This window comes from Raphanus sativus, chromosome 2, assembly GCF_000801105.2.
Source record: "Raphanus sativus cultivar WK10039 chromosome 2, ASM80110v3, whole genome shotgun sequence".
Classification (NCBI taxonomy): domain Eukaryota; kingdom Viridiplantae; phylum Streptophyta; class Magnoliopsida; order Brassicales; family Brassicaceae; genus Raphanus; species Raphanus sativus.
Genome location: NC_079512.1, coordinates 2,921,999 through 2,949,299, shown reverse-complemented (window position 1 = coordinate 2,949,299; position 27,301 = coordinate 2,921,999). Strand labels below are relative to the sequence as shown.

General features: G+C 37.8%; 1 protein-coding gene across 1 annotated transcript; it reads left to right on the top strand.

Annotated features, from left to right (window-relative positions):
* Positions 1–16,226: 16,226 nt before the first annotated feature.
* LOC130500334 (transcription factor BEE 3-like) lies at positions 16,227–21,456 on the top strand. The gene is made up of 6 exons (XM_056995274.1): positions 16,227–19,337; positions 19,420–19,533; positions 19,668–19,733; positions 19,820–19,888; positions 19,980–20,057; positions 20,224–21,456. Exons 1-6 carry the CDS (start codon positions 19,212–19,214, stop codon positions 20,305–20,307), a joined length of 537 nt encoding a protein of 178 aa, XP_056851254.1. The 5' UTR covers positions 16,227–19,211; the 3' UTR covers positions 20,308–21,456.
* Positions 21,457–27,301: the final 5,845 nt, after the last annotated feature.

Genomic DNA, 27,301 nt, shown 5'->3' with positions numbered 1-27,301 from the left:
TAAGAATAAATAGTTAAATATATCAAATTCACTAAATATTTTTATAGAAAATGATAAAGGCCACAATTTTAGATTGCTTTAGGCCACCGTATATTTAGGGACGGCACTGAATTTATAGTCTAAGCATTATAAGATTTTTTTAAAAAAAAACCAGTTTGGTTCATATAACTACGAAATGGATCTTCACGTGTTGGTTGGAAAAAAGGCTTAACATGTATAACAAAAATCAAAGGTCTAATTAGCAAGTAGAATTATTGTTATTAATGTGATAACTTTAATTTGGGGGCTTGTTATATTAAGTTAGCAAGATTTATATGAAGAGTAGTGGTTTGTTATGTTAATGTTAATTATTGTAAAGTTGATAATAAAAGATTTGGCACGTGAAAGAAAAGATGATACACATTTTTATCGGTTAGAAAAATATTGGATAACAAAATTTTAGTGGGCTTGTTATTCACGTGAAAGCCTAATAATAACTAATGAAAGTGTAGATTAAATGTTAGTGACATTTGATGGTAATTATTGTAGAAAATTCATGGTTAAATACTAAATGTACTTCTATTTTAATAGATTAGACTAGATTTTGATCCGCGCTTTGAAAGCGCGGGTTTATTTTTGTTGAAAACTTTATATAATCACATTTATATAATCTGTCTTGTATATGCATTTATATAACATGTTTCATATATGTATTTTATATCCGAGTTATTTTCGGTTAAAACTATATTGTAAATGTATTTTTAGGTTTTTAATTTTGAATTAGATATTTTAAATATAAATCAATATAACAGTTTTATAGTTTTGATCGGTGTTTTGAAACCCAACTCGGACCTGCCGTTGAACGGATTACCGGTTGGTAACCCGATATTTTTAATATTGTGATTTTTTAATGATAAGACAAATTCGGTGATCATAAGTTGGAAATTTGTTTAAAATATATTTATATTTTTCAAAATTGTTTTAAATGATAATGATTGTTTTCAAAATTAATAATTTTAGAATTAACTAAAATCTTAAAGAATAATCGTCATGCTATTATTGAATTTAAATAACTTACCAGACTAACCAAACTCATAACGGAACCAAACGACTTCACCGAAAACTTTAGTTCTTTTCGGCAATATTCAACCATATTATCATTTTGAATCAGAAATTAATCAATAGTAGATGAGATTAGATTTAGGAAACAGCGGTTTAAAATCAAACCATTAAATAGTTTAAAAAATGATGCAGTTTCAAACATGACCGATTAGAAAAATACTAAAACAATGCAGTATCAAATATTGAAATAATCACAGACCGAAATTGAATTAGAAAAACCGGCGCAAAATGTCCACAATACCCTAAATGAATACAAAGGAAAAACTCCTTAGTAAGGGTAAAAAGAGTAAAAATACCAATATGCTTCTGCTTTAATAGTATAGATATATGGCTGATAGTTCTATTAACATAAGATCGATGTAACATCCAGTTTCAATGACATTAATTACAAAATTTAGACTATTTATAAAGAGTTTCACAAAAAAAAACTATTTATAAGGAATATTTCTTCTGGCTGCAAATTTAATCTTTCTTCTTGCTGCAAATAACCTTTGATCAAATTAGCATAAGCTAAGATTCATATCTAAATTTAACATTCTTTCAAAAAAAAAAAAAGATTCTTATCTGATTCAATGCTTTTTGACTGAAAATCGACAATTGATGACTGTTTCCATACATTGCATATCATATCAATGGTCAAGAAAAAACAGGTACTACATGAATATATATAATTAAAAGGGAAAATTGCCAATAGAGAACAAAAAACAAGGGTGTTGTCCCTCTGGTATAAATCATTTTTTGTCCAATTTTTTTTCTTTTTACCCTTTGTATTTCTGAAAACTAATGAAATAAATAGTTTTGTGAATCAAAAAAATATTAAAAATACAAACAATTAATAAAACACATATATACACAAGCTGGTATTTTTTTCTTCTTCAAAAAGTTTATAAATAAAATTTTGAAAATACGTTCTACTAAAGGTAGAATGTGCCTTCTACGGAAAATGATATAGTAGAAAACGATTTCTAAAATAAACACGTTCATCTACTATTTTTAGAACGTACATTCTACTATTTACTAAATTTTTAAATAAGTGGAATGCACATTCTACTAATCCTAAAGCTATCTACTTTTCGTCCGGATGCATCTTCTACTTTTATTAAGTATTCTAAATTTTGCGGAATGTATTTTCTAAAATGTACTCTTACGTCTACTAAAAGTAGAAAGCGTGTTCTGGATTTTTGTCAATCTTCTAAACTTTTAGAAGGCGCCTTCTACGGATAAGATTACCTGATTTTTGCGAAAATTAATGAAAGTTTCAGTTAAGGAAATATTCTAAAAATATCCTAAAAATATTCTAACTTCCTAAAACGTATTATTTTCGATTTTACTTGTCAAATATTTTTTAAAAAATGATTTTCCCTTGTCTTCTTCATTAATCTATGGTTTTCCATAGTTTTTCTTTTGATTTTTTCATAAACTCTTGTTCTATATGATACATATATATACAACATGTGGTGTTTTGAAATTAGGTGCAATTTTTTTGTAAAGTTTTATTTTTATTTTATTAAAGTTTACAAATTTATTTTTATTAAAAACATTTTTAAAAGTTTTATTTTTATTAAAAAGTTTGATAAAATTAAAAAGGTTACAAACATTTTAAACTTTTTATAAAAATAAAACTTTGTAAATTTTTTTAATAAAGTTAGTTTAAAGTTTTTACTAAAAATTTTTATAAAAATTTATTTTTATTTTTATAAAGTTTAAATTTTTTTATTTAATTAAAGTTTTATTAAAATGTTTTAAACTTTTTATAAAAATAAAACTTTGTAAAATGTTTTTAATAAGTTTATTTAACGTTTTTATTAAAAAAATTGTAAATTATTTTTATTTTTACAAATTTTATTTTTATTGAAAATATTAAAAGTTATATTTTATTTTCCCTTTTTAAAAACTTTTTAATTAATTTTTTAAAAATTCTTTTAGTTTAATGTGTTTAATAAAAACTTTAGACAAACTTTATAAAATTTGTAAACTTTATAAAAATAAAAATAAAACTTTACAAAAAGTTTTTAATAAAAAGTTCAAACAAACTTTATAGAAATACATTTTAAAATTTTTTTCATATTTATTAAATTTTTGATAAAACTAAAAGTTTACATACATTTTAAACTCTTTGTAAACTGTTTTTTATTAGGTTGATTTAACGTTTTTTATTTAAAAAAGTAAATTATTTTATTTTTATTAAGTTTTACAAAGTTTATTTTTATTAAAAAATAAAAGTTTATTTTTATTTTCCCTTTTTAAACGTTTTTAATTATTATTATTTTAAATTATATTAGTTTAATGTGTTTAATTAGATTAATCAAAGGTTAGTTTTGGGATTATAAAAGAAATTATACTAAACGGACAACTAAATGATGGTTTTATACTATAGGGACAACAATGCTAAATTTTTGTTCCGTTTTGACAATTTTCCCTAATTCAAACGTATTTTATATATTTCATATGTGAGATCTTTAGTATAATATGTTTGGAAGTATTACTCATGCGGAAACCCTCGTAATATATAAATGTTGTATTTTATTATTTAAAAAATAATTCAATACATCACTATATATAAGTACAATGTTTTCTTACTTCTAACAAAAGAAAGGCAAAAGTAATCTATTAGCCTGATGAAAGAAACTCCAATCGAGGAAAATATTTGTCTTCAAATGGTAATCAAGTATTATGGATTCAATTTATTTATTTTTCATGGGTCCATTGAAAGAAAGGTAATCGAAAGTTAGGATTTTGAACTAGAAGAATGTGATATTCCTTTATTATTGAAAACACTGAACAAAAGGATCTCTACAAACTGTCCGCACAACCTGAAATGAAGGAAAAACCTCCGGACAAAGCAGATATAGGTAAACCATGGAAAGCTCGTTTGGAAGTTCAAAAACCAGCCGTACTCAACCCTCCAACGCCTGGTGATTGGGATACAAAAGATGACCATGATCACAAAACCCCCGGTAATCTTAGATTTCACCGGATTATGGTTTACTTTTTTTTTTCTAAACTTAAATTTTTTTTCTTTTTTCAAAAAAAAAAGAATGTGATATTCCCCTAGACAGCAAATCCAAACCTACAAGATAGGAAACTGTTCTAAGTGTCTTTTTTTAATTCTTTAGGTTTGATGTCTTGATTTGATTTTGAATAATACTCCCTCCGTTTCAATATAGTTGATGTTTTATAAGGATAATTTTGTTTCAAATTAGATGAAGTTTGGAGATTTTAAGTTTAACTTTAACTTTATTAGAAACTGTTCAACCAATTAGATTTCACTATCTTTTTTTATTATTGGTTAATTGATTCTAAAATAATTTTTTTAAAATAATTTTTTAGAAAAATCTAGTTTTCTTAATCTTTGTGCACTAAGGCAAAACATCAAGTATTATGAAACAGAAGGAGTATTTCTTTGGGTCAAGCTTGTGCAGTTACAGGATATTAACCTTTCTAAGATACACGCTTTATCTAAAGTATTGATAATTTCTAGGAGAGTGAAGACTTGAGAATCAATTATAACCTTGAAGAGAGTGAGGATCTTCAGGATAATAAAGAAGAAAAGATAGATGATATCATGATAATACTTCGAAGAAGAAAGAGTACACTTGGCTCTAGATTTGGAATCCATGACCAAAAAGGAATTAAAGGTGCGTGTGAGCATGCTCCAATCAATAAGCATGCTCCTGAGTGTGAGCGGAAAGCAGAAGCTGTCACCAACCAAGATGAATATAGTCTTCGTTCTTACTAAAAAGATAAAAAAAATCATTTTTTTGTAAATTAGTTCTTTCAATGTTCTTTATGTTAACTGATCTTTATCGATTTATTTCATCCATAGTGATCGTCAGAGAAGGTGTGGCTGTGGAGAAATATTCATTTAAACGTCCCATACCTGGTTATCTTCAAAAGGTAACTGAGCCACTAGACATCAATGTATGTTTTGAGTTTAGTGGTCGAGTTGCACATAGATGTGCTTGGGGAGGAGGGAAGGTAGTGTTTCAGATGCTTTTGCTGAAAAGAAAGGAGGAAACCAAGTAGTTGATGTTCAAGCAGTGAAGAAAAGAAGATACGAGGGAGGAACCTGTGTTTGTTTCTAGACGAGTTCAAGTTCAGAACAAAAGATCTTTTTGGAAATATGCTTTGGTCATGGCAAGGAAGCATCATAACGATGAGCCTGCAGAAAAAGAATGAGAAGAAAGAGAAGGAAGATTGATGCTGACAGAGCTTAAAGATCCAGATATAGTTTTTTTGTTTTTCTTTCATCAGGAACAATAGTGTTTTGGAGGATCTTGTTTAGATTGTCATCTTGGCAAGAACATTTGCATACATGATTTGTGAGGTGTAACCTTGGTTTAAAAAAGCGCTCGCTTAGAGCGTCATGGCGTTAGGCGAGGTGTGGCGATGTCCTCATCGACTCAGCACCTCAAGGCGTGGCCACAGACACAAAGCGAGCGCTTTCTACGCTTTCTTTCTAAAGGTCAAGGTGCATAAAGCGACGCTTTACTGATTTTGAAGTCAAACCGAATTGGTTTGTCAAAATAAACTACTAAACCGAATAACAAACCTTAAGAACACATACCCTAAGTTTAAAGTTACGATTTTTAGCTAGTATTCTTTTCTCTATTCACGTGAATTCAAGGTTTTGATTTATTCTCTTCTTTTCTATCACTGGTAATTACACTGTTTTGAGTTCAACTTCTAGCTATATATGCCTATGTTCATGCATGACCTTTCTTTGCTTTCATACACAAAGCGAGCGCTTTGTGTCGCCATAGAGCAAGGCGAGAGGCGAGACACCCGTTGCCTCACCTCGCCATGCGCTTTTTTAAACCAAGGGTGTAACCAATTCAATTTTTTTCTATAAAAACTCTTAAAAGACATGATTGTGGTGTCATTCTTCTCATTTCAGCTTAGCTTAGTAGAGAACGTTGGTACCAGTTATATTCGAGAGGATAAGTCTATAGTCGCTCGTAAATTTAAGTAGTTTTGTTAATTTAAGCAGTTTTTATCCATAATAAATCTTGTTGAAGAATTTTGTCATTAAAAATGAGCTTTTGGCAGTAGAACCAAAAAAATTCAGACTCAGCGTATTGGAGGGCTATTCTTTCACTAAAGCCGCTGGCAGAGCAATTTATAAAATGTGAACTGAAGAATGGTGAAGCTGCAAGGTTTGGTATGATAGCTGTGCCCTTATGGCCAGCTTATCAAATTCATTGGTTCAAATGGTCCCAGGGATCTTCGACTGCCCATTAACGCCTCGGTTGCAGCAGCAAGTGACTCAGCAGGATGGAGACCGTGATCTCCCCGATCCGACAACGCTTCTTGCTCTGCATATTTACCTAACAACGGTTAATCTGCCACACCAACATAAAGGATTGGAGGCTCAATACACTTTATTAACCATATGAGAAGTATTTATACAGAGTACAAAGTAGGGTAAATGTATTCTAATGTATTTACAATGTAATCCTCAAAGTATATTCTATTTACTTAACACGCCCCCTCAAGACGGTGGGAGTTGACGGACACCGATCTTGACGCGCAGGTCCTGAAAACGAGTTCGTGGGAGAGGTTTCGTAAGTTCGTCGGCGAGCTGGTCATGAGTAGAGACATGAGCAACACGGAGTCCACCATGCTGTATCTGTCCACGCACAAAATGATAGTCTAGCGCAAGGTGTTTCATACGAGAATGGAATACCGGGTTCGCACATAAGTAGGTGGCACCGATGTTGTCGCAGTAAATCGTCGGAGGCATTGGAAGCTGTATTCCAAGTTCGTGAAGAAGAGAGTTGATCCAGCGAAGCTCTGCAGCCGTATTAGCAACTGATCGATACTCAGCTTCCGTTGAAGATCTTGCGACGCTTTTCTGTTTCTTAGAAGTCCATGAGATAGGCTGGCTACCAAAATAGACGATATAGGCATTAGTTGAGACGTAATCATCAGAATCGCCCGCCCAGTCTGCATCAGAGAAAGCATGGAGAACAGGTTTGTTCTGTTTTGACAGAAAAATATCGTGGCTTAGTGTCCCCGAGAGATAGCGAAGAACTCGCTTAACAGCTTGCCAGTGCTCAGTTGTAGGTATATGCATGAACTGAGAGAGCTTGTTAACAGCATAGGAGACATCTGGACGAGTGAGAGCAAGGTACTGGAGGCTACCAACAAGACGACGATACTCATGAGGATCAGGCAGCGGTGTACCGGACTTGAGAGAAAGCTTTGGTGACGTTGGCAGCGGTGTAGCAACATGCTTCGTGTTGAGCATGTTTGCATTGCTCTGATACCATAGAGGATTGGAGGCTCAATACACTATATTAATCATATGAGAAGTATTTATACAGAGTACAAAGTAGGGTAAATGTATTCTAATGTATTTACAATGTAATCCTCAAAGTATATTCTATTTACTTAACACAACAATAGGGTACTGACTCGTTTCATTGCATGGTAGGCACAAAGGTATGTAATGTAATGGTTTTCGGCTAAAGATTTTTGGGAAACTTTAAGACCAAAATCTGAGCTGAAACAATGGACTATATATGTTTGGTTCAAAGGAGTCATTCCAAGACAAGCTTTCAACAAGTTTAAATAGATTGCCTACAAGGGTGAGACTGAAAGATTGGGGTTTGAATATCCAGTCATCTTGTTTCCTGTGCAACTTATTGGATGAGTCAAGGGACCATCTCTTCCTCTCTTGTAACTTTGCAGTGGCTCTTTCTTTGGAATCTGGTTTTTGCGCGTCTCCATCCAAACCATCGTCTCTTCTTCACCTGGACAGAACTGCTCTCTTGGACAAGACGATCTACAGAGGCAGCCCCATCTACGCTTAGGAAACTCGTCACTCAAGCAGTCATATATAACGTTTGGAGACAACGCAACTCTGCTCTGCACACCAACGATTTCACACCTCCTCAGATTACCTTCAAGACCGTGGATAGGGATGTGCGTGATACAATTTCAGCAGGAAGGCATAGGAGAAATTATTCATCTCTTATGTCAATTTGGATTCGGTGACTTCACCGAAATCATTAACTATGTTCTCCTTGTTTTTAAGCAAAAAAATAAAAAAAAAAAGATTTGTTTTATTGCAGTTGTAGACCCCAAATTGCGGTACTGCTCCAACGAAAATAGTTTCTTTCAAAGTTGTTACTCTTTACATATCATCAACATCTAAGCATAAGCTAAGATTCGTATCTATTTAAATGCGTTTTGACTGGAAAAAATCGACCATTGAACTAGAAAAACTGTAATTGACATTCGTTTTAAATGTAGTTATCAGATATTGTTATTTTATAGTTATGATATGTGAATATTCAATTTTATAGTTTTTCATTAAAAGTACAATAAAAGATTATAAGACTGTCTTTTTCTTGGAAGCTGCCTTTCCCTTCTGCATTTTTTTTTGTTACGATTGACTAAGCCACATTCTCTATTTCTCGAATTGTATTTGTGTAAGTAATAATTTCTTTTTGATAAAAGTATAAGTTGTATTTGTAAAAACTAAGCTTGTACTTTGTAGCATCTTGGGAACATTTCATTAGTAACGAGGTAAAGAAACATCCATACAACCTGCACACTTCCACTACCATGAAACCACAAGAGCCCCAGCCTTTCCAAAAGATAACGAAGGTAGCTAAGCTTCTAAGTTTGTACTTATATAAACTTATAGGTTGTATATATGTCTATAACTTTCCCCAAAAGGTTATGTTATCGTAAGTTAATATGTGTCCACATGGATAATATGTTGAATATTAATTTGAGTTTCACTACACTTTTTAACCTTATAAGCATAAACATACCTTAAAACAAAATTAAAAGGCTATCGGCAGCGTGCGAATTAGGCTAATATACTGTTTTCCCAAATTTTTTTTTTTTTGAATGAATGTAAAGTTTATTCAACCAAAAAAACCTTTTTACATCAAATGCATAGTGTTTGATTATATACTTCTATCTATAATCAAAAAAGAAAAACTTTCTTCAAATTTCAACTTTAAGTAATCTCTGAAACTAGCCGAGTCCCAAACCAGACGCACAAAGCCTTCTCCAAATATGCTTTACCATAGGCTTTAACTGCTAGCAAATGGAGCCGAATGGTTTTATCAATAAGCTTGCTCAAAACTCCCACTTCTTTTGGTTCTTCTCCATGCCTCCTTGAGTTTCTTTCTCTCCAAATACTATGAACTGCGGCTTGGAAAGAATATCTAACCAGAAACAACTTTGTAGAAGATAGACTCGCATCAGATATTAAGCCCACAATATCATCCCATCTTGCAGTGAACTTCTCATTCAAAATCCCCTTAACCAAATTTTCCCAAATGCAAGAAGAGTATGGACAGCAAAAGAAAAGATGCTGACAGGTTTCTTGAACTTCATGACATAGAACACACTCCGTGTTTATACCAACATTCCAGCGTTGCATCTTATCTCCAGTTTGCATCCTGCCACACATAGCTATCCAAAGCATGAAAGAGAATTTTGGAGTGGCTTGAGGAAACCATACTCCACGACTCCAAGTACAGATTTGCTTACTCTCTCTTAACTGCATCCAAGTCTTCTTTGAGGAAAACTTTTCTGTGTATTTCCCTTCCATACTCTGCCAGAGAGGAATATCATCATCAGTCATATTTCTACTTCGCACTTTATCAATCTCATCTTCAATATTATTGAGGAGATGTTCCCTATGTCTTCTTCGTCTATGATTCCTTATAACTTCCTCCACTGTTGCATTATCATCAACTCCAAATGCAATAGCACCTCGCTCGCCCATTTTTTCTTTTAAACATCCCAGCTGAGACCAATTTCCATACCAAAAAGAAGTATACTTCCCATTTCTCACCTCCATCTTAACGTAGCTTCTTGCTAAATCCCTCATTCGCAGTAACTTCTTCCATACCCATGACCCCAAACTTGTTACAGAGATCGACCAGAAGGATCCTTTGCGAATGAGGTAACAATGAATCCATTTCACCCAAAGCGATGATCTTGAAGATATAAGTCTCCAAATAAGCTTCAGACAATGAACTTTGTTTACTTCTTTTAAGGACCGAATTCCCAGACCACCTTCATTCTTTGGAAAGCACGAATCCTTCCAACTCACTTTAGCTTTCGTTGTTTTTAGATCCGGGCCTGACCACAGGAAAGCTGCACACAGTCTCTCTATCTCCTTCAAACAACTACTTGGCAACCTGAATGCTGCTAACCAAAAATTTGTCAAGCTCATGATTACTGAGTTAATCAACTGAAGACGCCCTGCGTGTGAGAGAAACCGACCCGTCCAAGACCTCATTCGCTTCCTGACCTTTTCCACTAAAGGCAAATAGTCAATGACAGTCATTTTCTTCGTGAGAAGAGGGAGACCCAAATAACGAACTGGCAGTTGACCCGACTCAAATGGAAAAGTAGAAAGAATATCAGTCTGATGATTCTCGTTTATACCAGCCATATAGAGAGTAGACTTTTCTAAACTGATCTTCAACCCTGATATTTTTGCAAACTCTTCAAAGATTCTAAGGATACCCTCTATCGATCTCTTGGTACCGTCTGTGAACACCAGTAAATCATCAGCAAAACACAGATGCGTCAAACAGATGTTCTGGCATCTAGGATGATAGCCAATTTCTTTCTGTTCTGCAGCCTTGTCTATCATCTTCGAGAGCACATTCATACATATGACAAACAAATATGGGGATAAAGCACAGCCCTGCCTCAATCCTCTCTTACTTCGAAAAAAACCCTGCTAATTCACCATTCACTTGGACTGAAAAGGAGGGAGTACACACGCAAAGCTCTATCCAATGAATAAACTGCTCAGGCATATTAAGGGCTCTAAGCGTATTCAGAAGAAATGGCCAATGCACCGAATCAAATGCCTTTGCTACATCAATCTTCATTGCACATCTAGGGGATATCTCATCCTTGTGATAATCCTTAACTATTTCAGTCGCTAATAAAAGATTCTCTACCAGCAACCTATCTTTTATGAAAGCCGACTGGTTATAGGATATACAGCTAGGAAGAGTACCTTTGAGACGGTTTGCAATAATCTTTGAGATGACTTTATACAAGACATTACAGCATGATATTGGCCTGTAGTCCCTCATTTCCATTGCATCATCCTTCTTGGGAATAAGTGCTAAGATTGTAGTGTTCAATCCTTTCGGCAGAAATCCTTTACTAAAGAAGGAGTGCACAGTAGTGGTGAAGTCCTTCGATATAACACTCCAGGAAGCTTTGAAGAATTCAGCTGTGAACCCATCCGGTCCTGGTGATTTATCATTTGGCATCTTGAAGAGAACTTCCTTAATCTCTTCATCAGTTACCGGTTTGATAAGCATACTTCTCTCTTCATCGCTACATCAAAACTGGACAATCCTCTGCAGTTCTTCAACTGTCTTCCCACTTAAATCACCAGGCTCATGCGCTAAAAACTCAGAAAAAAACCTCTCTGCTTCTTCCTTTATTTCTTCGTGTGAGTTAACTACTAGCCTCGATGCACATCTGATTTCTCTGATGGCGTTTCTCGTTTCCCTTATCTTAGCAGCGTTGTGGAAGGCCTTGTTGTTTTTATCTCCCACTTGCAACCAGTGAAGTTTCGATCGTTGCTTTAGTATTTTCTCTTCTATATCTGAAACCGTCTGCCACCTCTCTGCTGCTACAAGTTCTCTTTGGATATTTGATTGAGTGGGCTCATTTAGAGTAGCTTCTTGCCTATCACAGAGATCCTTATAAGCTTCACCAACCTTCTTTGTTAATCCTCCTAACTTCTTCTTGCTTAGAGTCCTTATCAACGGTTTCAGAGCTTTTAATGCTTTCGAGAACCTGAAGAGCGCAGAAGTAGATTGAAACAACGGCTGCTTATCCTTCCAGTAATCACTTACAGTTTTAAGAAACTCAGGCATTTCCGCAACTGCATTGGTGAACTTGAAAGGCCTATGTTTTCCAACTGCTTCAGGCTTATGGTGAAACCTTCCCCTAAGGTGGTCTGAACATCCTCCTGCCTCAAAAATACTATACGCTTGAGTTCTCTTATGCAACCAAGCTTCATTTACCAAAATACGATCAAGCTTCTTACAGATAATCCCCTCGTTCCTCCTATTGCACCAAGTAAACTTTGGTTCCTGATACCCCATATCTGTAAAATGGCAGTATTGGACTACATCTTCAAACTCTCTCATACCCCCTGTCATGATATCTACTTCTTGATAGTTTGAGTGCTCATCTCCCTCCAGTGTCTCATTAAAATCCCCCATGACTATCCATTCTTTCCCCCTGAATAAACTCGAATCTTGATGAGTTTTTATATCTTCCCAAAGTTCCCTTCTCTCCTCAACTGTATTCTCTGCGTATACAAAGGAACAGAAGAACTCATCTTGCTCCCCCTCTAGAAAAACTGATACTGTTATAATCTGAGCCGATTTAAAAACTGGAGTAATTCTGATTTGAGGACTCCACAAAACCCAAATCCTCCCCTTCCTGCTGAACTCATAGTTATTTACAAAAGACCACCCCCGACATACTGAAGATACAATCGCCTCAGCTTTATTTTCCTTCACTCTTGTTTCTAGTAAGCACCCAAATTGAAACTGTTTATTCCTTATCCAATTATGGACCACTGTTTGCTTGGATTGTTTGTTGAAACCCCTAATGTTCCAAAAAAAAACTGTCATTGAGAAGATTTTTTAACACCTCGTCTCCCCTTGGTTCCAGGAGTTCCTTTTCCAGTCTCTGAGCCATTAACCGCAGGTATGAGCCTATGATTTGTCTTTGAGCTCCTTGGAATATATGGTCTCAGATAAGTGCCCTCATCTTTCTCAACCCTTTGATCATCCTCTTCTTTCTCATCTCTTTGATCATCCTCTTCTTTCTCAACCCTTTGATCATCCTTCGCTTTCTTTTGATTTTCTCCATCATCTGCAGAATCCACATGTTTTATTTCCTCATCCTTCCTCATATCTCCAAGATCAACCACCTCATTGTTCTCTACATTCTCTTCTTTCTCTACATCAATTTTCCCAGCTTCTTCCATATCAGTCAATACCGAAAAACGTGATGCAAGTTTAACCTGCCCATACTCCAGCTTTTTCCCAAATTAATTAGTGGTTTATATTGTAGGGGCTCAAAAGCCATCTCCAATGTATCTAATACAAATATATCTCTACTCACGTAGTTGAACAACGAATCACTTAATTCTACAACGAAACTTATGGTAATAATAAATGTTAGTAGAGTTTTAAGGTAGTGTTCATCTTGCATTTGCTTATTTGCCATCACTTGTGCTTAGATCAAAGAAGACTTCTACGTTGGCTTTGCTTCTGTTTAATTAGTCCAACTTTTTAAGAATTAAGATACTAAGATTGCTGAAGGTCTTTAAAAATTAGATTGGAAAAAACTCATTCTATTAGTTCTGTACATAAATTAAAAGTATTCAACGATTTTTACGAAGTTTTGGAAATCATGCATTCAAAAAATTAGTCCTTCCCTCACGTTTTAGGCATTCTGGTATCTCATTAGCTAGTAGGTACTAGGTACACTAGCAAATATCAATGCTCAAAGTCAAAGTAAAGAAGATGGAAACCAACCTCCAAAGTTAGAATACAGAAGAAAAACGTGCTTGATCATATATACTACACCTAGCCAAACAAAAGACTTTGGAACACTGGCTAAAACAATAGTGAACACAAAAGTAGACAGACATAACTATTTTAGTACTCCATTACTCGTTCGTTCTCACAATAAATTGGGTAATTAAGAAAGAAGAAGAAGCTTAACATTTTACCAAAAAAGAAGAAGAAAAGGGTACTAACTGAAAAAAAAAAACTTCGAGGTCTTAAGAAGTTGTCTAAATAGAGCTAATGGGTCCCATTCAAACAATGACACACTTTCTCTATTGGATATACCTTCTGTTAAATTTAGAGGGCCCCACTTCCTTACAAAAATCCCCATAACTCTCATTTTCACTGGCCCACCTTTTGATTTTCTAATTGTCTTTTTCTTGATGTCAAAAAAAATTGTCTTTTTCTTTTATTTTAATAATTAAAAGAAAACAAATATAAAAATGGAAAACAAGTGTCTATATATATAAACGGAATTACTCGATCCATAACAGCCACTCTCCATTTAAAATATATATATTTTAAAACAAATCAACAATCAAATATGGCGAATCTTTCTTTTGATTTTCAGACATTCACAATGGATGATCCCATTACTCAACTTGCAGAACTGAGCAACACTCTTCACCAGTTCCAGACAATGTTCGCTTCTCCTTTCTCTTCTTCTCTCGACTCTCTTTTCTTTCATCATCAACAAAACCAACAATTACCGGATCATTTTCCCGGTAAATCTCTCGAGGATAATAGTTTTCAACAAGAGACTTTCCTCCCTTCTAAGTGTCAAGAACAGAGTGAAACAGAGGTTTTGAATGGATAATACTTTTTTCTCATTAATCTCTCTTGTTCGATTACATCATTGTCTTATAGTAGTCCTAAGAACAATCTAGATCCTGACAGCTATGCTGACAGCTCATAGCTTTACAGTTGTAAAGGTTCACACATCTTCAATGGCTAGAGTCTCAAATCTATTGCTGGTCTTTGTCTCTTGCGCAGGTACGGAAGAGGATAGAGACGACCGTTGAAGACTAAGGTTCTTGGGCTTCGACTGACCTTGGGCTTGAGGTAAAGTCTGATGGGCTTCATCCATACTTACATTCCCCCTCAAACTTGAGGTGGGAGGATCACCAACTCCAAGTTTGAACCGCAAGTCAACAAACGGTCTCTTTGCCAAAGGTTTGGTGAATATGTCTGCGAGCTGAAGAGCCGCTGGTATGTGACGAGTCTCGATCAAGCCTAGAGCAACCTGCTCACGGATGTAATGATAATCCGTGTCAAAATGTTTTGAACGGTTATGGAGAGCTGGGTTTGCGCTTAGGTAGACAGCAGACAGATTGTCACAGAGCAGCAAGGTGGCGTTTGGCTGAGCGACATCAAGATCCCTGAGCAAGAAGGAGAGCCAGGTAATCTCTTGCGCAGTAGCACCGAGAGCACGATACTCAGCCTCCGTTGAAGACCTGGAGACAGTGGGCTGGCGTTTAGCTGACCAAGAGATCAGATTCTGTCCAAGTCGAGTGCAGAATCCAGTCGTTGATCGTCTTGTTTCCTTGCAGCCAGCCCAGTCGGAGTCGCAATAGGCTGAGAGTTCGAGACCGTTATCTTTAGTTATGTGAAGACCGAGATGCAAAGTTCCCTTAATGTAACGGAGGATTCTCTTCAAAAGGCCAAAATCAGCTACTGTGGGAGCATGCATATGTTGACAAACACGGTTGACAGCGTACTGAATGTCCGGTCTAGTGATTGTCAAATATTGCAGCTTACCAGCGAGGCTTCTGTAGTAAGTAGGCTCCTCAAACAGCTCAGACTGGTGATCATCAATGTTGATTGGCAACGGGGTGGGCATTGGGTTACAATCAGACATTGAAGCTCTATGCAGAATGTCTTTAGCATAGGCCTGCTGGTGGAGAAAGATACCATCTTTGTGACGTTCCATCTCGACTCCCAGAAAGTATTTCGGAGTGCCCAAATCTTTCATAGCAAACCGAGAGTTCAATGCAGTGAGAAGCTCATCTAGTAATCCATCATCACTACCAGTAAGCAGAATGTCATCAACGTAAAGCAACAAAACCATAGTCTTCTTCTGGCGATGATACGTGAACAGAGAAGGATCAGCTTTGCTGCAGGTAAAGCCAAACTCGAGAAGAAAGCCACTGAAAGTATCAAACCAAGCTCTGGGAGCTTGTTTAAGCCCATATAGAGCTTTGGTCAGTTTGCAGACGTAGTCAGGCTTCTGTGGGTCTACAAATCCATCAGGCTGATACATGTAGACTGGTTCGGATAGGACACCATGGAGGAACGCACTGGAGACGTCTAGTTGCTTCACTGTCCAATCTCGAGCAACCACAATATTCAGCATTAGACGTATTGTCGCAGTTCTTACAACCGGACTAAACGTCTCCAGATAATCAAGCCCTTCTTCTTGCTCAAAACCCTTTGCCACTAGACGCGCTTTTGGATGACCTTGAGTTCCATCGGGGTTGATCTTGTCAGTGTAAACCCACGTGTTGCTGAGAACATTCATATCAGGCGTTCTGGGAACCAGACTCCACGTATGCAGCATGTGTATCTTTGTGATCTCCTCTGTTACAGCATTGTTCCAGATAGGATGGGCCATTGCCTCTCTGATGTTCCTCGGTTTCTTCAGATCATACTTGGACGCAAGAAGAGCATAGCGAGTGTTAGGCTTTTGAATGCCAGCTTTGCTTCTTGTTACCATAGAATGCTGATTCTGCAGGTTTGGAATCACAGGCTGGGCTTGAGCTTCAGGAGGAACTTCTAGGACATGAACAGGAGCTTCTGGATGGTGAACCACCTGAACTGGAGCTGGTATAGTCCGAGAGACCTGCTTAGGAGGAACAGATGCAGGAGCAGACGCAGTAGCAAGTTGCCAAGCCTTGAGTAAACAAGTGTCATAACGGGGAACAAATGTCTTGTACTGATCTTTGAAGGGAAACGAGGTCTCCTCAAAGATAACATGTCGAGATATATACACCTTGCCTGTTGGTGGATATAGACATCGGTAGCCTTTATAGCGAGGACTATATCCAAGAAAGACACAAAGCAGTGAGCGAGGCTCAAACTTGTGTTCTGCAACTGGACGGAGGCAAGGGTAACAGGCTGAGCCGAAGACACGTAGGTGATTGTAGTCTGGTTTGTTCCCAGTGAGAAGCTCGTAAGGACTCTTGTTGTTCCTTGAAGCTGAAGGCAAGAGATTGGAGACATACGAGGCAGTGTAGAAGGCTTCTACCCAGTGATGCAGTGGCAAGAAACTTTGAAACATCATAGCCAAACCAAGCTCTATAAGATGCCTATGCTTGCGTTCTGCAATCCCATTTTGTTGGGGCGTGTAAGGGCAGGAGACTCTATGTTGTATTCCATTATCTATCAAATGCTGTCTCAGATTGTTGTTTATAAATTCTCCTCCCCCATCTGTCTGTAATATTTTGATCTTCTTGGAGTATTGATTCTCAACCAGCTTTTGAAATCCAAGAAATACTGAAAAGAAGTCTGCTTTATTATTAAGTGGATAGAACCAACTGTAGCGAGAACATTCATCAATGAAGACAGCATAAAATCTAAACCCCTGGTTAGACACAACAGGAGAGGGACCCCAGAGATCACAGTGGATACATCCTAGAGGTTCTGATGAGACTAAAGAAGTTGAAGAAAAAAACTGCAAACGACTGCTCTTGCCCATTTGACACGGCGTACAGACAGGGAGAGTCTTGCTTTTATTAAAGGAAATGGCTTTGCTGCTATGTAAAAGTTGGAGAGTGTTGGAGCTCGAGTGTGCAAGCCGGTGATGCCATACTTCCTCAGAGGCAGACACTTGACGACTTGAGTAGAACGCTTGAAGCTCGGTACTCTGCAACTTGTACAACCCATTACTTCTGAGCCCCTTTGCTATCACTTTCTGATGTGGTATATCAATCACATAGACATGTTTAGCATCAAAGAATATCCCACACGGATAATCATCACATAGCTTGGAGACAGATAGTAAAGATTTCTTGATGTCAGGACACACCAATACCTCATGAAGAGAGATGTTACCTGAGGGAGTTGTGATAGCCCCGGTTCCAACATGAGTAACCGGTAGATAGGCTCCATCTCCGACCATCACAGCATCAGTTCCTTCATAAGGATGCGACGTCTGGAGGTTGTGAGGTGAGGAGGTGATGTGAGCCGAGGCACCGGAGTCAGGGAACCACTCTCTGCCATTCTCATCAACGTGAACTGTCATGTAAGCAGCGTTGTTTTGATAGGCATTGTTGAACCTGTTGTAGCACTTCAAGGCGGTGTGACCTATCTTCCCACAGATCTGACATATAGGACGCTCACCAGAGGTAGGAGGAGGAGTTTGATGTTGAACAAAGCCACGCCCTCTTGTCGAGTAACCACCTCTTCCTCTGTAAGATCCACGACCACGTCCTCTGTAGTTTGGATTGTAAGTGGGAGCAGGAGGGTTTTGGGCTTGCGGAGAAGCGGCAGGTTGAGCTGCAAACGCCATGTGCGGGTTCATTGTAGCACTATCTTCATACGACTTTAGTTTAGACTCAAAGCTCTGCACTTCCGAGACGACATCAGTAAAGGTTGGTTGAGGAAACTTCATCAGAGAGCTTTGAATCACAGTTGTGATAGGATCATATTCACGTCCCAACCCATTGAGAAAGCCAAAGATCTTCATCGACTCATCTACTGGTTTCCCAATGGAGCTGAGCGAGTCGCAGAGAGTCTTGAACTCTCGAACATAAACAGAAAGGGTCTTGCCTTTGTTCGTCAGAAGCTGCAGATTCCGACGAAGAGTGTATTCTCGTGCAAGCGAGCTCTTGTTGAAGTTCTCTGCGAGGCAGAGCCATATCTCCCGCGACGTCGTGAGATTGTGAACGTAGCCTAGGACTTCTTCAGACAGGGTTCCAAAGAGCCAAGAGCGAACGAGTTGATCGGAGCAGAACCACGACTCGTACTGAGGGTTTGGTGTTTGAGTCTCGACGCCTTCTACCACCGCGGTTCTCGTCGGATCCGGAGCCGTGACAGCACCGTTGACGAACCCAATCAACTTCTGGCTCGACAGCAAGGACTCGAATTGGGTCTTCCATAACAGATAGTTCCCATCGTTAAGCTTGAGAGTGACGGAGTGAAGGATGTTGAGGTTTGTAGGAAACGCGTAAACAACAGGATCGGCCATAGCTACCTGTTAAGGTTTCTATTGCTCTGATACCATGTCAAGAACAGAGTGAAACAGAGGTTTTGAATGGATAATACTTTTTTCTCATTAATCTCTCTTGTTCGATTACATCATTGTCTTATAGTAGTCCTAAGAACAATCTAGATCCTGACAGCTATGCTGACAGCTCATAGCTTTACAGTTGTAAAGGTTCACACATCTTCAATGGCTAGAGTCTCAAATCTATTGCTGGTCTTTGTCTCTTGCGCAGGTACGGAAGAGGATAGAGACGACCGTTGAAGACTAAGGTTCTTGGGCTTCGACTGACCTTGGGCTTGAGCTAAAGTCTGATGGGCTTCATCCATACTTACACTAAGATTCACGACAGCGACGAGTCTTCTTCAAGAAACGATACCAAGAAGAGAAAAACATTAACGTCGTCCGTGTCTACGTCGGAAAACAGTGGAACCAAAAATGTATTTTATTGACCTTGAACCCCTAATTTCAATATATCAACAATACTATCGTTTCCATTTTTAACCTTTTTCTATAATACAGAGTTATGCAAGGAAAGGAAGGTCGAAGAGTAGAGAAGAAGAGAAAGAGAGAGAAGATGTTCATGTTAGAGTCAAAAGAGGTCAAGCCACTGATAGCCACAGCTTAGCAGAGCGGGTAAAACTTAATTATCTAATCCAACATATACTGATTAAGTGTCCCTATTAATTCATTCTATATATTGATTGTTAATTTTAAATTGTATAGTAGATGGAAGTTATGTATGAAGAGTATTTACATATAAATTTCAGGTTCGACGAGGGAAAATAAACGAGAGATTGAAATGCTTGCAAGATATAGTCCCCGGATGTTATAAGGTGGTAATGAGAAACTGAAATCAAATTATCTTGTTTAGACTCTTAATATAGCTTTTTACTGATTACTTTTGTTTGGTGACAAAAAGGCAATGGGAATGGCTACGATGCTGGACGAAATAATTAATTACGTTCAGTCATTACAAAATCAAGTCGAGGTATAACATCCATAAGACTTAAGTTAGATTATCAAATCACATCTTTTCTAATGTAATTACTAATTCGTTTATTTTTTTAATGTGGAATCAGTTTTTATCTACGGAGCTTACGGCAGCAAGTTCGTATTATGACTTTAACTCGGAGGCTGATGCTGTTGATTCCATGCAGGTACAGAATCTTGAATTTTTGCCTAATTAATAACTTCTTAAAGTTTAATACAGGATGAATTATCTCTTAATTTTGTTTCTGATATGAATAATTATGTAGTTAAACTACCTTTATCAAAAAAATTATGTAGTTAAACTAAACTTATATGAATAATTAATATTTGCAGAAGGCAAAGGCACGTGAGGCAGTGGAGATGGGGCAAGGGAGGGATGGGAGCAGTGTCTTCCATCCATCATCATGGACCCTTTGACTTTTGTTTTTTCCTCCCTTTTTGTCGTCTTTCTATGTGCTCTTTTTTGGAACAATAATGTGCTCTTTCTAAAGTGCTCTTATTTAAATAAAAATACTTAGTAGAATGTTTCAATAATGGGCTTATTGCAAAAGTGACTCAAAACTTGAATTCAAACAGAAAACTAACCTTTTCTTTTGACTCATTTTTTTTTGAGTTTTTAACCCCACATCTGCATTTTATCTACGAAAATGCCATTAACCCTTTTTTTTTTTTTTTTTCGAAAATGGCTTCTTTACTGTCTCAACCTCATTTTCTTCAAGTATTTACAATATTGCCACTGCCATGAATAGTGGGAACAACCTTGTACGAACTGTTTGGAGCTTTTAATGCCCTTTAATGCACGTAAATCTCTTTACACTCTCTCTGTTTCAATTGTTATGAACTAAAAACAACATTTCTTTCACTTTCTCTCCATATTCATCCAAAAAACTGAAGCTTTTGATTCAAAATTGTTTGGAGCCATATTTCTTTCGTTTTGACTTACGGTTGCTTTCGTTTGAGGTTCTGGGTGGTTGGAGAAGACCCTGTGTGCAAACAAAGTCATCTCACCTAGTTGAAGGTACGAATTTGAATTTTTTTCAAAATCTGTTCGCGTAGAAGACTTACAAGTAAGTCATCTGTATGTAGAAGACTTACTGATGAGTCTTCTGGTCAAACGGACGACTTAAACTAAGTCGTCCAGCTTTGTTTGGTGAAAAAAAACAGTCCAGACGACTTATATATAAGTCGTCTACGAGAAACAGGCTAGTTTTGCATTTGACCGAATCGTGTCAGATCTTTGACTATTTCTGGACGACTTATAATTCAGTCGTCTCTCGGAAAGTTAAAATTTCAATATTTTATTAAACTAGACGACTTACGTGTAAGTCGTCTTAGGTTAGTTTTGTAGTTGAAAAATAAAACTTCATAATTTAATTTTTACCAGACGACATAATATAAAGTCGTCCCGTCAGAAGACTTAATTTAAAGTCGTCCGGGGAAAGCAAAGTCGTCCAGAATTTTTCCCAATTAAGTCGTCCAAACCTTGCTTATCCCGGACGACCTTAAATTAAGTCGTCTAGCTGGACGACTTTTAGTTAAGTCGTCTGGAGAAAGTTAAATTTCAAGTTTTATTTTTCAATTACAAAACTAACCTGGGACGACTTACGTGTAAGTCGTCTAGTTTGAATAAAATATTGAAATTTTTACTTTCCAGAGACGACTGATTTATAAGTCGTCCAGAAATAGTCAAAGATCTGACACGATTCGGTCAAATGCAAAACTAGCCCGTTTTTCGTAGACGACTTATATATAAGTCGTCTGAATTTTTTTTTTTAACAAACAAAGCCGGACGACTTAGAATTAAGTCGTCCCTTTTAATTTTCAATTGCAAAAGTGACCTCTTTAGACGACTTACCTTTAAGTCTTCTGGACGACTTAAATCTAAGTCGTCTGCGATAATGTTTGTTGAACTTCTTCATTTTCTCTATGTTTACTAATGTGTTTTATTTTGAATATTTGCAGATGATTTTTAAGTTACATGCAGTGTATGGAGAATGGTTGTTGAGAGATTTCCGTTGGGATTTTGTGGTTGATGATCTCAAAGGAGCAAGATTGTTTTTATTGAATGAAGATTCAACACATGCTGAACTTGTTTGCAATGGCTCAAGAAGATTATAACCTGGACATGAGATCAGTGACTGTGAGATTAGCTACTCATTACCAGCAGAAATGATGATGACTCCAAGCAGTCCTCCCATTCATGTTACAAGTGATAGACAAGTTCGAAACTTGCTCGAGATACTCAAAACGCATAGAGTATGTCTTTGTGTATCAAGCCGCAGCAAGGTGGAAACGGTTTCAGAGAAAAGAGAAGAAGCTGGTGATAATGATGAAGCTGGTGAATGGGAAGAAGATGTTGGTGATAATGATGAAGCTGGTGAATGGGAAGAAGATGTTGGTGATAATGATGAGGCTGATGAATGTTTTGAAGATGTTGGTGATAATGAGTCTGTTGAAGATGAAAATCAAGATGGGGAGGAGGAAAATGGGGAGGAGGAAAATGGGGAGGAGGATGCTGATAACACTATTGTTGGTGAAACGGATCAGAATGGTGGGGATTACAGTCTTTATGGAAAGGTTCTAGATGAGGACGAGGAAGATGATGATAATATTTGTTTTGAAGAAATTGAAAAGACATATGCTAAGACAAATGCTATTGAAGGAGGAAAATCGGATTGTACCAGCATCTATGTCAACCAGAGTTTTGTTAGCAAGGATGCACTGCTTTCAGAGCTGCGGTTGACAGCAGTGAGGGGTAGGTTTTCTTTCAGAATATACAAATCAACAAAAACTCTCCTTGTGGCAATATGTCGGGTTAGCGGTTGTGGATGGAAGATCAGAGCGAGTGTGAAACATGGGTCAAACACGTTTTGGGTAACAAAGTATGTGGAAAAACATTTATGCTCAATTGGAGACCGAATCGCTCAGCGGAGACACTGTACTCCAAAGTATGTTGGTAGTCTTTTCATTGATCGTGTTGGGATCATTGATGGGATAACTCCACAGCATATCACTGATGCAATGAAGAACATGTTTGGCATGACGCTTGATTACACCACTTCATACAGAGCACTGTTATATGCACAGAAATTGGTGAGAGGATCAGCAGAAGAAGGGTATTCGCGTCTGCCTTCATATCTCGAGCAAATCTCCATTGCAAATCCTGATTCTATCACGGCTATAGAACTTGATTCTGAGAAAAGATTTAAGTATCTATTTCTCTCTTTTGGAGCTTCTATCAAAGGTTTTAAGTATCAGAGAAGGGTCATTGTGGTGGATGGAACTCACCTAAGTGGAAAGTATGGAGGTGTTATGTTAGTTGCAGCCGCACAAGATGGCAATTTTCAGATATTCCCATTGGCTTTTGGGATCGTGGATGCTGAAGATGAACCTTCTTGGGAATGGTTTTTCACAAAATTGGCTAGTTGTATATCTCATGACAAGCCTCTGGTGATAGTCTCTGACCGGCACGCGGCCATTAAAAGTGCGTGTGAGAAGGTGTTTCCTTGGGCAACCGAGAGGAATATGTTATTATCACCTTCAAGATAACATTGTCAAAAAGTTTAAAGGGAAACATCTCATGTACTTGGTGAAAGGGGCTGCTTATGCGCACACGGTTCACGATTTTAACCGGTACATGGCTGAGATACGGAGTGCAAACCCGGAACTTGCAACGTATTTGGAGAAGGCCGACGCCAAGCTATGGTCAAGGGTTTATTGTAAGGGAACAGGTTCAACATAAAAACAAGCAACATCGCTGAATCTATTAATTCCGCACTGAAGCGAGCAAGAGGATTTCCGATTCCGTTCCTGCTGGAGTTCATAAGGCAGAAGTTAGGAAAATGGTATTGGAAAAGGAGACAAGATGCTTTGAGTCTCCCAACTGTACATAGCCGGGGTGTTGAATACTTGCTTGCTGTTCGATCAGAGATAGCGGATACGATGACGGTCGAACCAATTGATGGATGGCGTTTCTTTGTCAAAGGTGGCAAAATGGACTGTGCGGTTGATTTGGAACATGTAAAGTGTGGTTGTGGTGTCTATGGAGTGGAGAAAATACCTTGCTCTCATGCTATAGCAGCTGGAACACATGCTGGTGTGCATATCGACACACTTGTATGTCCACTTTACTCAAAGAATCATCTGTATGCAGGATACTCAGAGAATATATATCCTATCGTGTCACAACATATTGAGGAACGAGAATGCTTTCCTCCAAACGTAAAGCGTGGTCCGGGGAGACAGAAGAAATCAAGATGGCAATCTTGGTTGGAGCTATCTAGGATGAGGGGACACAAACCCAGGAAGAAACACAGGGCACGGAGATGCTCAAACTGCAAGGAAACTGGCCATACGAAACCACAATGTACACAACCAGTTGACTAGTTGTCCAGACGACCTAAATATAAGTCGTCCAGTCTTGATTACCCGTCCAGACGACTAATTTCTAAGTCGTCCAGTGTTTCGTCTACCTTCTACGAAGTCGTCCAGTGTATTAGACTACCTTCTACTATCCCTTCAAGTGTATTTTTTTAGACGACCTTTTACGAAGTCGTCCAGTGTATTTAAGTCGTCCAGTGTATTTAAGTCGTCCAGTGTTTAGACTACCTTCTACTATCCCTTCAAGTGTATTTTTTTTTAGACGACCTTTTACGAAGTCGTCCAGTGTATTTTATTTTTAGACTACCTTATTTTTTTTAGACGACCTTATTTGTAAGTCGTCCAGTGTATTTTATTTTTAGACTACCTTATTTTTTTAGACGACCTTATTTGTAAGTCGTCCAGCTGGAAACCTTCCAGACGACTTATTTGTAAGTCGTCCAGCTGGAAAACCTTCCAGACGACTTATTTGTAAGTCGTCCAGCTGGAAACCTTCCAGACGACTTATTTGTAAGTCGTCCAGCTGGAAAACCTTCCAGACGACTTATTTGTAAGTTAGAAAATCTATACAAGTTAGAAAATCAAATAAATCATACATGCCCACAAACATACAAATAGATTTGTGTAAACAAATAGTTCAAATATACAAATAGATTTGTGTATACAAATAGTTCAAATATACAAATTGATTTGTGTATCTATACAAGTTAAAAAATCTATACAAGTTAAAAATCTATACAAGTTAAAAATCTATACAAATGATTTGTGTATCTAATCATACATGCCTACAAACATACCACCATCCTCATTATCTTTCAGATGCTGATCAACAAGCTCCGTCCATATAGCCAAAGCCATAGTATCCCTCATAGTCTTCGCATTGGACCTAGCAAAGTCTTTAGGGCTAAAGGGACCCCAAGAGCATGACATTCAATGTACTTTGCAGCGTACACGCCACAATCACCATTGTTGGCCGTGGGTACATCTTTGAGGAGTCTCTCATAAGTGTATCGCTCCAACCCATGCATCTGGTCTCCGCACTCCACAATCAGATAAGGGACCATCTCGAGAAAAGGCTCCATTATCTCATCCCATCTTTCTGGTATGGTAGTTGAAGGTATGCTGTCCAGACGACTATGTGCCTCTTAGGGATCGATATCCAAATAGCCACCCAATGTTTGTTGTCCAAGTTCAGTGGCGCATAGATATCATCAATGTCCTCCCCCCACTTCTTGTCTGATTGGCAAATGAAGGCATTGATCCGTCATACAAACTCGCCGCCCCACTAGGTAGCATTTTTCCTAAACCATTGTGATCAGACGACGATGTTTTGAAGACCAGATACTGTTCTCTCCAAGACTGGGTAAAGTTGTGATCCAGGAAGCACATTCGCTCGCTCCGGAAACATTGTGGGTTCTCCTTATACCTCTGCCTCAGCACATTCATCCAAGCATCTATATGCTGCATATAAAAAAATAATACAAGTTAGAACCTTCCAGACGACTTACAAATAAGTCGTCTGGAAGGTTTTCCAGCTGGACGACTTACAAAATAAGTCGTCTGGAAGGTTTTCCAGCTCGAAAACCTTCCAGACGACTTATTTGTAAGTCGTCCAGCTGGAAAAACCTTCCAGAACGACTATATATTTTACAAATCTATACAAAGACAAGTTACCAGACGACTTATTTGTAAGTCTTCTGGAAGGTTTTCCAGCTGGACGACTTCACAATAAGTCGTCCCAGCTGGAAAACCTTCCAGACGACTTATATTTTTACAAATCTATACAAAGACAAGTTACCAGACGACTTAAAGATAAGCAGAAGACTTACTACGTCTTCCAGCCATGCTTTGGATGTCCGGAGTTTTTTGATACCACCAAGTGGTGATGTACGTGGTTTGTCCTCTTCCTTAGTGAAATAATCACTGCAAACAAAAAGCAATCAGTTTTGGTAGACTAAATCAAGCTATTATGGTTAAAGCAATCAACTTACGGATCAGTTTTTCAACCAATCAGCGAGCTCCTTCATCTTAGGTCTGTTTAGTGTGGGAAATGGATTATACTTTCCCACTCTAAGGAGTTTCCTTTTCTCTTGCCGTATAAGGAGATATCTGCGTGGGAGCAGGTTTCTTCGTTCGTTCACTCCTTGCACGCACAGAAAGCAGTGGGAGCTGTTTGGTCCAATACAACCAGGCTCGGTTCTGAAGCTGAAGCTGGATCGGTGGAAGCGAAGCTCGGTTGTTGATCGTTGGAAGCGAAGCTCGGTTGGTCAGTGGAAGTGAGAGGAACAATCTCTTGAGGTGACACCATCTGCTTTATCCTCCGGCAAGATCTTATATACCGAGATCGCCTCATCTGCTGTATCCTCCGGCAACAATCTCTGCAATAAAAGAGAACAAGTTAACCCTGGACGACTTAAATAAAAGTTGGGAGAGGATTTGGTTCCTGCTGGAGTTCAGACGACTTATTTGTAAGTCTTCTGGAAGGTTTTCCAGCTGGAGCGACTTACAAATAAGTCGTCTGGAAGGTTTTTCCAGCTGGAAAACCTTCCAAGCACGACTTATTTTGTAAGTCGTCCAGCTGGAAAACCTTCCAGACGACTTATATTATTTACAAATCTATACAAAGACCAGACGACTTAAAGATTTGATATTAACCTCTTTGGGCAGAGGAGAAGGCTGTTTCTTTTGTGGAGAAGGCTTTTCGTTTTTGAGGAGCAAGGCTGTTTCGTCTGAGAGGAGCAGGCTGTTTAGTTTGAGGAGCAGGCGTTTTCGTCTTGAGGAGCAGGCTGTTAGTTTGAGGAGCAGGCTGTTTAGTTTGAGGAGCAGGCTGTTTCGCCTTTTGAGGAGTAGGCTTTGCCTTTTGAGGAGCAGGCTGTCTGGTGGGAGGAGTAGGATGATTGGTTTGAAGTGGAGGCTGATCCTTTTGAGGAGTAGTCTGTTTGTTACTTAGCCCCGGTTTCTGGGGCTTGTGGGGTAGGGTGTTTTTTACTAACCCCGGTTTTCTGGGGCTTGAGGGGTAGCCTGATTGGTG

Bases quoted from the DNA above. Each gene is read 5' to 3' on its own strand.
- LOC130500334 (XM_056995274.1), top strand. From the start codon at position 19,212: ATGGGCTTCATCCATACTTACACTAAGATTCACGACAGCGACGAGTCT. The intron at 19,338-19,419 runs GTATTTTATTGA...TCTATAATACAG, and splicing joins AAAACAGTGGAACCAAAAAT to AGTTATGCAAGGAAAGGAAG. The intron at 19,734-19,819 runs GTGGTAATGAGA...GGTGACAAAAAG, and splicing joins TAGTCCCCGGATGTTATAAG to GCAATGGGAATGGCTACGAT.